Here is a 16,306-nt window from a genome sequence, read left to right as displayed (position 1 = left end):
TGCTTTTTGGACTTGCATTTAAATGCACAATCTAATTAATTGTTTGCCCCATTATGCCAGGCTATTGTTGTAGCAAATGCTGGATTTTATGCTTAATTAGAAGAGTTACGCAAGCTGTCGGGTTAAGCTTATTAAATCAAATATCGGACACCATTCAACAATTTTCTCTAAACAATTGTCCAGAGTTTGTTTTAGTAACAACATTAATTGCGAATCAATTAAGAGCTTTCGAGTGTGTGGAGCCTCGGCTTCATAGGTTTTACTTTTGATATAGGAGGGGACGCCATTACTTTGATGTTTAAGTGCCCGAAAAAGTATGCAATAGAATTTGTATTGCAAGCTGCATGAAAGACCATTCATTGCCCAGAGACGGGGGTAGACAGAAACACTCACATGGCCATTAACCCGGCCATTGCAGTTGGATTTAAGCGTTATTCTCCACTCCCTGCTCACCACATGCCACTTGCAACTTGCCACTTGCCACTTGCCGCCTGCCGCTGCGAGTGCCAGCCAAACAAAAATGCGCATAATTCCCGCTAAAAGTTTGAACTCCCGGACACACTGTGCTGTGTTAGTCTACAGGTCTACAGGCCGGGCTCTAAACGCTGCGTAGCCAGCCATTGCCATGGCCATTACCACCCTGCTCGTTCTCTAGCTGTAGCTCCAGCTCCTGCCCATTCTCGTTCCCGTTCTCGTTCTCGTTCTCGTCAGCGTATATTTGTCAAGCAAATGGAATAACCGTTGCAATTGCAACAACGTCAAAGCCAAACAAAAATGTTATTTGCCGCTTTGCCCAAAAATCAAGTACACAGCCAAACAAACCAGCTGCCCAGCAACAGCCTAACAGCCAAACAGCCAAAATCCTGCGCCTGAAGTTGGGCTGGCGCAGCCGAGAGCCGGAGTCCGGACCCAAAAGTGGTGGTCGCTGTTGGGTACCGGGACTCTTGCTCTGATGTCCATCATGGTATTGTGAGAGCGTTTGTGTGTGTGTGCGCCTGTGGGTCTGGCAACGGCTCGCATAGTCGCTTTATTAAAGCTAAAACCTGCATTGTCCCATTTTACACATGAGTTGTGAGTTGCAAGTTGCGAGCAGCCTCCACTTGTATAAACTGCCAGAGATTCACATGAGCTCCACGGTAACTGGCAATCGAAATGGTCAGAGCTTATAATGCTCTATGCGAGAGCTGGTTAATATGAATTTCAATGCAACTATGAAGTGGGACGCTAGTGAGACATTTGATGGAGTCGAGGGGCGATAAGGGAGCTTATTAAATGTGTTTAATAATTAATAAAGTGAATTATTAACATTCGAGTTCCCTGTTAACTACTTAAGTGAAAGTAATTAAATTTAATTTCATTAATTAATTAAATGTCCTTAAGTCTTTAATATTTAATACAGAATATGATTTAGTATTCGAATTTCCTGTTAAATATTTAGTTTCAATAATTATTAATATTATTATTACTATTTTTTAAAATATTATTATTAAAAAAAAAAATATATAAAAAAAAAAAAAAATATATATATATATATATATATATATATATATATATATATATATATATATATATATATATATATATATATATATATTTTTTTTTTTTTTTTTTTTTTTTTTATAATTTATAAAACTTAAAAAAACTCAACGACATCTGAGAGTTATGCCTTTTAAATTCATTCTTAATCAGTTGAGCAATTTTTTAACAATTTTTTTCCCATTGGCAGAGCATTTGCTCTGCGGCTTGTCTGGAATTTACGAGTTTCCTCTTGTTGCGCTTCAGTTTTGGGCTGTGATTTGCGCGTTTCGGCCTCTAAGTTTGCACACGACGAGTCTCTCTATGTGCGCGCGTGTGTGTGTGCATTGCTGTAACTGCAGCTCCTGTTGTGGGCACTTGAAGTGCATGTGAAACGTGTGCTGGGCAAAAACACAGGAAAGCTAAAACAAAACAGAAAACAGCAAAAAAGAAAAAAAAAAAAAAAAAGTGCAGGCAACACCAAAAGCTAAACGCAACGAGAAACGTTTGTTTTAATGCCCTAAAGCGACAAATATTGGTAGAGAGGCAGCGGGATGCAGATGCAGATGCAGCGGGCCACAGGGAGCGCTAGGCAACTGGAATACAAAACTCGGTGCGGGATTTAACAGCAGCCAAAGTAATGCAATGACAAACAAAAGCAACCAGTGAGAGTCAGCCATGAGTCAAGAGCTGCAGCAACAGCAGCAGCAGCAGTGCAGCAGTGCAGCAGGAGCAGGATTTGCTTTTTGCTGAATGAATGCGGGAGCTGTCTGATATTTTTGGCCGTTTTTTGGCTAGTTCACTCGCTGATGAGTTTGTTGCTGTGCTGTGTGTTTTGGCGCAGTCAAGGCCATAAATAAAGAGCCAGGCTGGATTAGTCATTCAAGCTTTTTGCGTGCATGTCAAATGCAACAGGCGAACCAGATCAGGATCGGGATCAGAGTCTAAGCTCTGATATGTCCTTCGAGCGAAAGTAATTAACGACTGGCAGCTGCAACTACGCCCTGCTGTGCAACGCCCACAGACGTCTACGTAACGAATTAAATAATAATACTAAAAAAATAGAAGGAAACCCGCAGACATCATACGGCTACATTTTCATCCAACCGAGCGGAGCTGCAAAACCAATTTGTTTACAGAAAAAAAAGTGGACTAGCGAGCGACGTAAAGTGTGCGCATTGTTGGTAACCTGTAGTTATTTTATTTTATTATTTATGGCTAAATGGTGCAGCCCCCCAGCCGGAACGAGCTAACTCGTTTATTAAATTCATTTCGCAGTTGTTGCTATTTTTTTTGTTCTGGCTGAGCAGTAACCGAATAAACCGCAAAACCCGAGCGGCTAAGCAACTAAGACACACACATGTGTAGAGCAGGGGGCAGAGGCAAAGGCATAGCTGTGGATTGGTTTTTGTATAGAGAATGGTTTGAGTGCTACAGATATGCATATTCCCACACACACACACATACACACACATACACACACACACTCACATACTTACACTCACACAAAGTAACCGCAAAAAAGTGGTCAGTTGGCCAAAAACTAAACGAAATGTAATAAAGCAACGGATATGCCAGTTTGCTTGAGCTCTGCAGTCAGCTGGCAATGGCAATGGCAACAGGCGGGGTACGAAGAGGCCAACGGAGCTATGCAGATAGATAGATGCTCTAGTTCTCTGTTGAGAGACAGAGCTGCTCTGCACAATAAATGAATATGAATTAGGCAACAAGGTTCTTGGCCAACTAAAACACACACACACACACACACACGAGAGCGAGCACATTCTAAATGTCCAACAGAAAATAAAGAACGAACGAAAATTAAAGTGAGTTTGATGGAGAAAAGGGTCAAGGGAATCTATTGACTCATAAGAGATTCATGGCTTATCAAAGGCAGCTTCTACGAATTAGCAAAAGGGAATATCGAAATATCGAATAACTGCTTAGAAATCATTAGTACTTTGATCCAACATCCGTCAGACCTAAAACTTAAATAGTGGGCAATGGCATTTTCGGCAACGAAATTTGCAGTAACTGCAACAACAACCACAACAACAACAGCTAGAGCAGGAGTGAGCAGAACTGCAGTTTAAATGGACCTCAAGGACTTGAAAGGGTTTACTCAAAGCACTTTTCGCTTTTCGCACTCAAAAATTTTGTTGTGGCCACACCTCCACTTGGCTTTCGGCCTGCCTAAATGTCAGTTATTTGCAGCTCTGCATTGCTCCAGCTATATGTTCGTTATGCTCTTGTGATTCTAGCTGGCAAAAAAGCTAAAAGCATTTTCCTTTCAATACCCTTACAGTTGTTATTTCGACTTTTATAGCCAACATGTTGCGCAGCAAAAATATATAAATATATACTATATGCTATATAGCAGAACCGAGCGTATAAAGTGTCACTCCCAGACTATTCTAGTTTTAGATGGAAGAATTATTATAAATAAATAATCACTTGCTTCGGAATTGGACGGAAAGAAAAAGCCTGAGCGTCCATAACATAAAATAAAATAAAATAAAATATAATAAAAATATCAAATATATTTTTGTCTATGATAATTAGGCCCTATTCGTCTTTCTCTCCCTAATCTACATATGTATTTTCTGTGTCAGCTTTGATAGCCTTAAGAATATACACCAAATAAATTTATATTTAAACTAATAAATATTAAATGAACAATATATATATATATATAAATAATTAAATTAAATATTAAAAAATGTATATATACACATACATTAAGTTAGACAAATCTGTAAATTTTCAAAAGTTCAAAATATGAATATAAAATAAATAAAATAATAAACTTCTGCTATATCAAAGGCCTGAAAGCGTATATCATTATCAGCACTTTGCAAAGCTGTTCCATTCGTTGTTATTTTTTTAATGTACGGCAGTTGAAAAACTTTTGAATTTAAGAGCTTAAAATTTAAATCAATTTAAATGAAATTTTGCTGCATACTTTGGGGCGCACTTTTATGTTCGCTTGGAGTTTTTTTCGTGTTGTTTTCTGGTTTTTTATTTGTCACAGCCCTATTAAATTTTTAAGTGCCAAGCAGGGACCACAAGATCCGCAAATACCACACAAGCAACCGCTAGCCTTCATTGCTCCTTCCGCTCGCCCCCCCGTCCCCCTGCCACTGCCACACTCCACTCACCATCGCACCAGCTCTCCACTAATAATTCATTATAAAAGTCAGTGCTTTGGTTTGGTTTTTGCGTTTTGCTGTAACGCGAATTCCGCCCCTCCCCGAAATCCCTTGCCCAAACCGAGCCTCAAGCTTATGTCGTGACAAACTGCACACATATGTGTGTGTGTACGAGTGTGTGTGTGCCTGAGTGCTTGTGTTCATGTTTATGGCACCATTTTGCACAAAGTCAAATCAAGTAATAATAAGGAGTTCTCTGCGCATTCCCCAAATCCATTTCGTCTCGATTTCTTCTATTACGATTCTCTGCAAGGTAAACTCAGAAAAGTCGTATCCCCGCACAGATGTTGCACCTATCGAAATCGTTCGAAATTGTAGCAGAAAATGTTTTCGAGAACTCGTGACACCTATTGGGGGCATTCGTATGTGGCGATGGGGCTGCGACCCTCTGGTAAGTGTTGAAAATTACTGTCGACTTGACTTGTTGCCTTTTTGTTTTGCCAGCTTGCAATGCCAACTACAACTTCAATAACAATTACACGAGCCATGTGCGTGTGTGTGAGTGTGCTGAAAGTTATTATGGGTGTCCGGGCAGCCGCCGGAACCCAGACCCGTGCCCTTACCCGCACTGGGACCCAAAGGCCCATTAATGGGCAAAATTACTGTTTACAAGTGAAGCAGGCAGCCAGGCACCACTCACAAAGAGTCGCCGCCACCACCAGCACCACCAGCACCACCAGCACCACCATCAGCAGCAGCAACACTTTGGAGTGCAGGTTTCGTGTTAAAATAATAAACACATAGCGAAAATTGTAGCAGCATGTGTAGCGAGCAGACTGCATAATTCCATTACAGAGCTGCATGCCCCATCCATACTTCCATACATGCATGCTCCGAGCAGCAGCTAGCAGCTAGAGCTGCCTGTCAGGAGCCATAAACTATTTTAGAGCAATATTTTTGCGTTATGGCCAAAGTCTTGAACTTAAGTTAACACGGCAACAGTGTACTTAATTTTCTGTATTTATATGCCTGCTGCATAAAAATGTTTAAAAATAGTATTTAAAAAAAAGTATATGTTCTATAACGACTCTGCCCTGCTCTATGATTCACTTCAGGTGGAGACTGAAGCACGAATCCTTGTGAGTTGACAATACCCAAACAGGGTATGCCACAGTCAAACACACTCGCCCAGCACATTTTGATTTGTTTTGTTGTTCTTTTCTGTGCCGAGTTTTTGCATTTTAAATTGCCGGACAACGGAATATTGTGGCTAGTTTAAACAATTACTACAATAGCAACAGCAAAATACACAATAAAAAACGAAAGAATAATAAACAGAGAAAGAGACAGAGAGAGAGAGAGAAAGAGAGAGAGAAAGAAAAAAAACAAGTTTAGCACAATATGAAATTATTCTAATTACAATTAGTGTTAATTGTCACTTACGGGCCGGGCTGTACGTGAATATTTCGTAATTTGGCATGCTTAGAGAAAATTTGCATTTAAAATGAGTTTTTCTTGCTTGTTATTGTTGCTATTGTTTCATTGTTGTTGTTGTTGCTGCTCTGCTTTTGTAATTTTGCAATTTCAATTTGAGTTTAGCCTAAGCTAATAATAACATGAAAGTCATGGACGAACTGTCCGCATTAATGCATTAATTGTAATTACTTAATTATTTGCATAAATCAAAGTTTTGTTGCGGCGCCCAGCATTCATTTTAATGCAAAACGACATCATTCCCCGCCGCCCCCGGCCATCCACCTCATTCGATTGAAATGGCAATTAAAAAAGTTTCTGATGGCCCGAATGCCTGATGAATCGGATTGATGACTTTGAATCATCCTCGCCTACTTAATGACAATTTTATGTAGCTCGTCAAGTTGTCGTTGTTGCGTTTTATGAGTGGCTCACTGTAAGCCCTAAGCAGCACTTTACAGATTCCAAATGCCAGGCAATTAAAATTGAAAAGCTTTAATTAAAGCAAAGGCAATCGGATTCAGTGACGAATATTAATCGCAGAAGATTTGCGGGGCAAATGCGGAATGCTTTGCTTTGTTGAGAAAAGGATTAATCAGGCGAGATATTTAAATGGGAACAAATACATAATGCATATATATATATAAGGCTCTTCTCCATAATTTAAATTGATTCCCTTAATGTAATTAATTTAATATATGTAAGCGAGCAATGCAGATTTTTGTTATGACTTTTTAACATATTCAAAACGCGCCGAATTCATAATAATCTCATCAAAGCAAAAGACGAAAACACCAACTGTCGGGGCAATCAAAAAGGTATGCCCATTTACATTTCCCCCATCCCTGTAATTCTCTCTCGCCAGACAATTCCCTTGCTGTGCTTAATGTGCAGAGCTCTCTTACGTTTCTCTGTCTCTCGCTTTTTTTCTCGCCTTTTTTGTGGTTTTCTTATGTAAAGCGTCGCCGTCAAATGGCGTCGGACAAACTCAGCAAATGAACCGACCGACCGACCGCACGCCTTGCCACAGCAAGTGGGCGTGGCCGTTACGGCAAGGCCACGAAATCTGAACGCAGGAATCAAATTGAAATGACGCACTTAATGGCATTTATGGTTTATGCGCACTTTTATTATAATGCGACTTTGATTTTGTCTCTCTAGGGTCCGCCTGTCCGTCTGTCCGTTTGACTGTCTGGTCGCTTTGCAATTTTCCAAGGTTTTGGCATTTTGGCCAGTTCATTTGGCAGGAGTAGGGCACAACTGTCCAACCAACTGTCGCCGACTGTAGTCACCCTCTCGCACGATTCATTTTGGCCAATTGGTAATTTTGTTATTAGTCACGCTCTTTGCGCTTCATTAATGTTCATTACACACAAATGAACCCACATCGATTGATATTTCTCGTCGTCTGGCGGTTACAAATTGCTCGCACATAAATATATATGTATATGTATACATATATCTATTTATATATATACATTTTTTATACGATTTGCGGTTGATATTCTGCGGTGTGCAATAAACGCGATGTCAGTTTTTTTCATTCCCTCTCTCTCTCTCTCTCTCTCTCTCTCTCTTTGTATTTATTTATACGATGGCTTAAAGGGTTGCCCGCCTAATACATTTAATTATAACAAGTAAGAAAGCTCTAGTCGAGACTGCTCGACTAGGAGATACCCTGAACCCTCTAATCTGATACTCTAATCATTCTGCACTTCTTTTATGCACACATACATACAGACGCATCCACACGCACGCATAAGCATGCGCTCTGCTAACTGCGCAGTAAGCAGCGACTGCGCTTGGGCTGCGCTGCAGTGTGGGCAATATTATGAGAATTTATTTGTCGAATAATTTCTTTTGTAAACATATGATCTTAATGAAACTTTCAGAGTGTAATCATATGGTAAATATGTGTGTACATTCCAAAGCACAAGTCTCTAGTACTTGAAATGCGTTTTTTACAAATTGGGGAAGAAGGGGGCGTGGTATCCAAAATCTGTAAATTACAAAATCTTTGTATCGATTAACTTTATATACAACACAAATTTGAAGACTCCAGGTCTAAAAATGTTCAAGTTAGGCTAAAAAAACAAAATCAATTTTTCGATTATTCTCGATAAAAAAGTTATCGGACGATTTATCGAAAAAATAAAGCAAACTCGTACTGCGTATGGTACACACGAGTATGCATGCCAAATTTCAGCTCTCTAGCTCTTATAACTTCTGAGATCGACGCACTCATACGGACGGACGGACGGACGGACGGACGGACGGACGGACGGACGGACGGACGGACGGACGGACGGACGGACGGACGGACGGACGGACAGACGGACAGGGCTATATCGACTCAGCTCGTCACGCTGATCAAGAATATATATACTTTGTGGGGTCTGCCACGCCTCCTTCTGCCCGTTACATACTTTTTCACAAAACCATTATACCCTGATTTCCCATTTTCAATGGGTTCAGGGTATAAAAATAAACACACACACATATATAATGGTGTATTTATATAACCACACATACACACACACACTCACATGCCCATATATGTGTGTGCAATATTTATTGAGGAAACTTTGAACTTTTAGGTTATGCGTCACATATGCTTGAGGGGGGGCGACTGCGAGCGAAGTTTCGAGGGGTTCGCCGCAGTTCACAAGAAATAAGAAAATAAAATTTATTGACGCAGCGCTCTGCACGCTTAATTGAACATTGCCAACTTGAAAGCCATATCCACTCGCTGATTGACTGAGCCAGTGGAACGCAATTTTTTATGACCTTTGAAACTTTGAAGCATGTAATTCGTTCTATTCCTTGCTAGGAGTTATTTAAATGGGCATTTGATTATGCGCCTAAACAGCTGGAAATGTGGCCAGGCCAGAGCCTTGTTGTTGAAAGTGCAGGCGGTTTTTTAGTTTTTCCTCTTTGGCCTTTCTTTTTTCTATTTTCCCTTTCCTTTTCGCTTTGGGGTTTTTCTTTTTCAGTTTGTTTAGAAATTGTTTATTCTGGCTTTGCATTATTTTGGGTTAATTTGGTTATCTAATATAAAAGTGAACGAGCCCAAAGGGGTTGCTCGGGACCGCAGGCCGCTAGGGGTTGATTATGCCACTTGAGCGGCTTAGGTTAAAACCATATGCTCAGCTTCAGTGCACTTTGAAGTGGCATGGAAAATATGATAAGCATATTAATATGATTTTCATTTTATTTTCGTGGCCGTAACAAGAACTTTGATTGAAATTGAAAAAGTGAAAGGAATGAAAAGCCTGAGCACGGGATAAGCCAGGGAAACACATTTGCTTAAAAAAGGCGGTACAAGGAACTGCCAATTTTCTAATATTTAAATATATTTAAATTATTTATCCATTCAGTTCATGGACTATTGGCTAGCACTATTTATTTAACTTCCCACTTCATTTACTTGCCTCTCTTTCGGCATGACTTGTCCCCCAATCTTAAGCTGCTTCAATAAGTTTCACGTTTGATTTGATTTGTTTTTCTTGCCATACAAATTATTTGCATCCGTGGGGCTTTCTCCCATTTTTTTGTTTTGTTTAATTTGCACAATTGCCGCTCATTAAGCACAGTTAAAATCCAAACAATTAATAAATTTTTAAGTGCAGCGCAAATTATGCATCGCCTGACCGACCCCTCGAGACCCCTTCACCTCCACAAAAACCGTCGCTCGTCAACTGTGGGCCGCTCCACCTGCTCGCCCAACCGCCCGCCCGCCCGCCTGCACCTGCTAACCGCTCTGCACACAATACATTATTAATTTAACGACCCCCTCTGCCACTCCACGCCTCTGCCTCCTGGCCCCTTTCAGGACCTGCTGCACGCACAACAAATGACGCTTAATTTGCCAAATGACTGGAGCCCCTGCAGTCCTTGGGCGCTTCCCTCTGCTTGGGTAGTTGGACTGTTTTTCTTTTCCTTCCTTCACTACTTATGCTCTGCTGGCAAAGCTCAAAACGAGTTTGTTGATAAGGAAACTTTATAAGTATATTCCTATAAGTCTAGATATATTCAGACTCCTTCTTTTCACTATATACTTAGCACTCTGTCTGTTAATAGTTTCAGAACTCGAAAAGAGATTTATGTGAAGAGTAAACAGAGTATCTGCAGTGCGTATAGCCCGCATTTATTTTGTTGTGTTGCATGTTTCAGTGGGTGTTGCAAAAATATGAAACGCTCCAATGCACAAAGATGTAAAATACCTTGACTGGAAAATTCACAAAAAGCTGGCGGGGGGTGGCTGGAAGAGGCATAAAGCGAGCAGGCAAAAGTAAACGAACAGAACAGAAGCAAAGCTAAGTGAAATAAAGCACAAATGCAAAGCGAAACAAAAGTAAGAACCAAATTTGCAACTTTGTGCAAACTTAAGCCAACAGAAAGGCCAGTCAACCAGCCAGCAACAAAATTCATTAAAACTTTCCATTGTGTTTCAAAAATAACGAAAGACCAACAACAACAGCAACAGTAGCAGGGGAGGAGTAGAGGAGGAAACACTAACCCATTGCGAACTAATTTGTCTGGCGATTTAGTAAAGATTTCGGTGCCTAAATACCCTCGGCCAGTGGCGAGGGCTGTTGATGACGCGACAAACCCAATTAATACGCCAGACAAATAAAATGGTCAGCCAACGACAAGTCGGAAAAACCGTTTAGCTACAGCAATAGCCAAATGTATATCTACACACACACACACACAGAGACAACAAACAGACGCGAGCGTGCATAATTTTTTCTTTGCTTTCTATTTTTGGGGCAGGCAGAGCCGAGTATATCTTAATATATGTATATGTTATGTGGTTGGCTCTAGGAGCGGGGAATGTCGCCAGGACTGTCTGCCCGTCTATTTGTCGACTGTGTGTGTGTGTGTGTGCTTGCGCTTGTGCGTGTTTGTTTTAGTTAACCAGAAAGTTTTCTTAAAGATTTACGCTTAAGTTTTACGTGATAAAACTTTTATCACTATGACATTCGGCTCTGCTCTGGCAGCCGCACGAGCCGAGGTGCTCTGCTCCAGCCATTTGCAGCGCTGTCGACAGTGGAGAGGCGAATGAAACTGATACTGGATTGACATTTGTTGGCCAACGATTAATATGTCTTTAAATTCAAGTGATGTCATCCGATATGCTCAGATGGAGCAATATCAGATACCTCTAGCTGTTGCAAAAGACTCTGAATTCCAATCTGCTCTTATCAGCTTATCCGACATGACACTGTGCATTCCACCTAATCATCGATCTGATGTGGCCAACACTCATTTAACAGTCGGCAATTGGGTATCGTAAAGTCATGTCAGGCATCTCACAAGTCAATTAAGTTGATCACATATTGAGATAAAATATTTTCGCCCAGCAGCAGATTCTATGTGAATAACTTTAATCGTGTCCTTTTTCCTGAGCTGCTCAGCCTCTGCAGGCAGCCCAACTTGTGTTTATATTTGCTCGAGGATATTGGTCCAAGCTCATGTACGACTCATGTTCGTCGTCCCATGCAGCCCCAGCTCCAGGCCCGGTCCCAAAAACAAAATACGCATATCCGCTAACAGGTTGGGGGGCAAGTACGTGCCGCTGTTTACTCCCCCCGGGAATCAGTTAAGTATTTTGATGGCAGCGCTTATATCATCAGTCCAAAACTCGAGACCTAAGAAACTTTTTATTAACATAAATTATGACGCACAAACACACACACACACACATGGCGGCACTCGTTATGAGAATGGGAGAGAGTGAGCGAGTCAATAGTTAAGCATGGCACAAGTGAGTGCATAAATTTCACTTGGCACAAACTTTGGCCAATATATCTATTAAACGTCGACGGTGCTTACCGTTATGGCGATGTCATGGCTGGCATCGCATGTGTCCAACTTGCGGCGAAAGCGTAGCACGGTGTGGGTGGCATTCTCGTAGCCCAGCATCAGCATGTAATCCTGGGAGGGATCCACGACGGGCTCTGTGTTGCCGTTGCGTGTGACGTGTCGATCCTGCAAGCAGAAGAAAATTCTGTGTGAGCTTTTCCATTTTGGTTATTAATTGAAAAATTTACGAAAATATTTAATTTGCTGCATACTTTTCTGCGGCAGGCATAAGCCCAAGCTCAAGCCCAGCCAACAGCTCCCGGGCACACATTCATGTCATTTAACTAAATATATATAAATATATATACATATTATATATATGTATGTATATGTCTGCTGCGCTTGGCGCCCAGCCACAGGCACTTCGTAAGCTCCCAAAACTTGTGTGCATAACTTCCACGCAGCATCTGTGCGATGCGTTTTTCAGTCCTCCTTCATTTTTTCGCATATCCCTGCATTTATGCAGCGCTTAAAGGGTGTACTCCATGGTTCAAGAAAGTCATTTGTTGTCAGCAAATAGAAATTCATTAAAGACCTTTGGACCACTCCAATAAAATGTATACAGCTTTAGAGCTATTTGCCTTCAGCTTTAATCTACATTTTACTTATTTCATATAAATTGTCAGAATTTTATTTGTGTTAATGCTTAAAATGTACACGGGCCCTTCTTATGTTTACTTTCAGTCTCCCTCGGACCCGTTTACTCTTCGTTTCGCCTCCTCGAAATGTTTTCAGACTTTTACCAAGTTAAATTTGAGTAGGCGCTCCACCTTCATAGAGATGAAACCCCTTTCTTGACTGAGGTTTTTTTTAGCCTTTCGACTTGTTCGATTCCTTGGCACATGTTGGCCAGGCCTCGACACAGACGCCAGATGAGTCTGAGCTGAACGTTGGGTGTATTCGATGTAAATTCCTATGCATATACACATACACTCACAAACATATTTGTATGCATGTATTTTGACAGGCCACTGTTGAAAATATTTGGGAGTCGCTTCTTTTTTTTGAGTGAGGGTTACTCGGCTGGAGGGCCGAAGGGGGCATTGGGGCATGCTCTGTGATTGTTGTTGGGCGGCTGCTTCGCATATTGGCAGTTGACTGCAAATGGGCGTTGTGTTTGCTATGCTCATGGCACATCCTTGCCAGCATGCGGCAGGACCTCTTGTGTTGTTTTTGGTATGGCAACAATTTTTTGATGATGTTGCAAAAGTCAGAAGTGCCCCCCATTGCCCATACCCACTTCAGTTCACTTCACTCTGCTGCCAGCAGAGCACGGGTAATTGAAGCTGATGGAATTTTTGAGTAGTTTTCTATGTAGATATTTCAAATTTTTATTGATTTAATTATTTGCTGTCGTGTGTCATTTGTTTGACTGAAATCAAAGTGGTTCAGCTCTTAATGCAGTTACAGCCACATATATGAACCAAATATGTTTCTATATATCTATGCAGAGTGAGTGCTGCTCATATTGCACATTGACATTCTTTGAATGTGGTTGTATATGTGTGTGATGCTTTTAGAAAACATTTAGGTTATGCTATTTCAGTGTGGGCCCAGACGAAAATAGCCTTTAAATGGCTTGAGTGTGGTAGCTCTGAATTGAAAAGTGAATAATTGACTGATTGCAAAGCAATATATTGAATATACTTATGCTAGGTTACACTTGACTATCATTTGACATTGAATTTTCAAACCATTCTTTCAGCCTTTTTTAGCACTTACTGCAACTGAGAAGGATGCACAATTATGTAGGGTAGACATGATCCCATTGGTGCTCGATCAGTTCTTAGCTTTTGTGTGGGAGTAAGCGAGACAAATACTTCAGAAGCAAGAGCTTTCGGCATATACAGGCATATGCAATAGGAAGTGTGTGAGCGAGACAAACTTATAAATTGCTTATACTCTTATAAGACTGAGCAAGAATATAAGACTTCAGCAATCAAGAGACTAACTTATAAATTTTTAATACTCTTGACTGAGCAAAGAGCCCTTAGCAGTCGTAGGCATATATAATAGTATATGTGAGAGTGAGACAAAGAGAGTATGCAACTGACATACTCTTCTTGAGAGTATTAGAGTAATCGATGTGCATGATGTGTTGCGGCATATGAAGCGAGAAAACTCTTACAACGATTACTTTTTAAGCGATTACTTTTTATAAACGATTGGCCACCTCTAGCTAATGTTTACAATTAATCTTCTCGCTCGCGTGCTCGAACATTATATAATCTTACGGCAGCTGCTGGTCAATTTATGTTCTCACACACCAATATGGATTTGCTTGGTATTGGTAAATGTTCTATCATCTTTCATCCCTATCAGGCACACAACTCATACATAGGAAGCCTTTATATCAGCACTGAGGCAGCGATGTTCCGTTTCTCAGGCTTCTCCTCCTACTTCTCCGCTGATACATTGCCCAACATTATGGAGTGAAACTTTTCTGCTCGCAGCTCTCAGAGCTTCCATCATCTAATTACAACTGAAATTTTCACACACCTGAGGCAGATGCAATTAATTTGCCCCAATTTATATCATCATCCCACTAGCAGTTCCTACGCCTCCCCTCCCACCCACTTCGCCCGCCACACTCCCCTCTCCCAACAACATTGTCCTGTTGCGTGTTGCGTGCTGCGTTGCCCACAATTACATGCCAGCATTTCATTAATCATATCACACGCTGCGCCATTTGCCATTTAGCTGGCTAATTAAAAGTTTGCACAAAACATTTAACATAAATTCTGCTAAATTTCTATACTATATATTTCGTATCTATGTAAGAGATAGAACATTTCGAACTGTCTGCCTGTCTGCCTGACTGCTTTGCAATCAGCAAACGCATAATTCAAGATCTGTAACGCGCAGTTCCGTTCCCGTTGCCATTGCCGTTCCCCTCTCCCCTCTCCCCTTCCCTTTTGCCTTTCCCCTTGCTGTTTTGCACAGTTTCCCTTTTAATTTTGCATTATCTACCTCTACACACACACACACACACACACATACATACACATTCACACATTCGCACACCTTGACATGTTTCTCGCTTATCGCAACAGCAGCCAAAAGTCGCGTATACGTCGCGTATGCCGAGAGAATTGCGAGCATTGCGAGCGGCGACGGAAATTAAAAATACGCGCTGCAATGTTGCAAGCACCCAAGCGACGTTATCAAAATCAGCGTGTGCGTGGGCGTGGCAGGGGCAGGGGGCAGGAGGCAGGGGATAGGCAGCACCGAAGTGGAGTGGCGCTGCCTGCGGGTGACGCGTTGTGCGGTAATTATGCAAAAGGAAGGCGCATAAATTTGCAATATTCTCAGCTGCTGCTGCTTCTACTGCCGCTGCTGCTGCTGCTGCTGCGTTGCTGCTCTCTTGTGTTTCAAAAATGTTTCAAATGCCAACGACGTTTTAACTGCTCACAACTTTTTATGCGTGCAGCTCAAATGCCGCCAATTTCGTCTTTAGAACCCTTACCCACTGCGGGTACTCCTGGCAGAGTCAAGCAGTTTGCAACCTAGTTGAAAATGGAAATAACTGAAGAGAAATATTCACAAACTATTCAGCAGACAGTTGAGGAGCAGTTAGTGATTTACCAAAGGGATAGAGTATTTAAGCTTCGATGGATTGTTTCATTCACTTTCTCATTCACTTAAAGTTGCATGCCAGGACAGCGTAGTGCGTGCAAAGTGGGATTTTCTGGGCAGGAGTTTGGTCGGTTGCTGTTGGGACTTGGTCCTGGTCTTGGTCGTCGTTGTCAACGCACACGTTTTTTTAATTGCTGAAATTTTATCACACCTTCATGGCTGGCAGGACTCGTAAATTGTAATCCTTGTGCGCTCTTTGCCAGGGCCGGCTTCTGCTTGAGCAACGATGACGTCGCCGTTTTCCTTGCCCTCGTTTGCCCTTTCAGTGCTCGATGTTGTCATTAACGTCGCTGCCTCTTAAGCATTTAATAGCCTTGTCAAGACTTTAATGCCTTTTAGCTGCCGCCCTCTAATATGTGAAAGAGCGCGGTACGCTCAAAATAAAAAGAGTGCGAACTTGTGTGTGTGTGTGTGTGCGTGTGTGTGGAGGGGAAATCAATAAAAGCAACGGCAAATTAAGCACCTTTACGCTGCTTCTCGAAGCAAGCAAGCAAGCCGCAGCGGGAATTTAATAGGATTATGCAACATTGACGTTGCGAGCAAAGCCAAACAAACTTATGTAAAGCCTGTCACTGCACTTAAGAGCCATGCCCATACCCATGCCCATGTTCATGCCCATTCCACAGGCCTTGAACCCTTTCGGCATCATAACATGCGCCTAATTG

General features: G+C 41.5%; 1 protein-coding gene and 1 long non-coding RNA gene across 2 annotated transcripts in view; one reads left to right on the top strand and one right to left on the bottom strand.

Annotated features, from left to right (window-relative positions):
- Nucleotides 1–16,306, bottom strand: part of olf413 (DBH like monooxygenase olf413) — a 153,444-nt gene that overhangs the window by 43,453 nt on the left and 93,685 nt on the right. The window contains exon 3 of the mRNA XM_018007531.2: nt 11,976–12,131. Within this exon, the coding sequence (XP_017863020.1) occupies nt 11,976–12,131 (156 nt within the window). The remainder of the gene's footprint in view (nt 1–11,975; nt 12,132–16,306) is intronic.
- LOC149269411 (uncharacterized) overlaps nt 1–16,306 on the top strand; it is a 40,676-nt gene that overhangs the window by 5,425 nt on the left and 18,945 nt on the right. The window lies entirely within an intron of this gene.

The sequence above is a fragment of the Drosophila arizonae genome, chromosome 4 (genome assembly GCF_054131065.1).
Source record: "Drosophila arizonae isolate 15081-1271.41 chromosome 4, UAZ_ARI_1.0, whole genome shotgun sequence".
NCBI classification, from domain to species: Eukaryota; Metazoa; Arthropoda; class Insecta; order Diptera; family Drosophilidae; genus Drosophila; species Drosophila arizonae.
The sequence above is the reverse complement of the archived record's forward strand: the minus strand, read 5'-3'. Positions and strand labels throughout refer to the sequence as shown.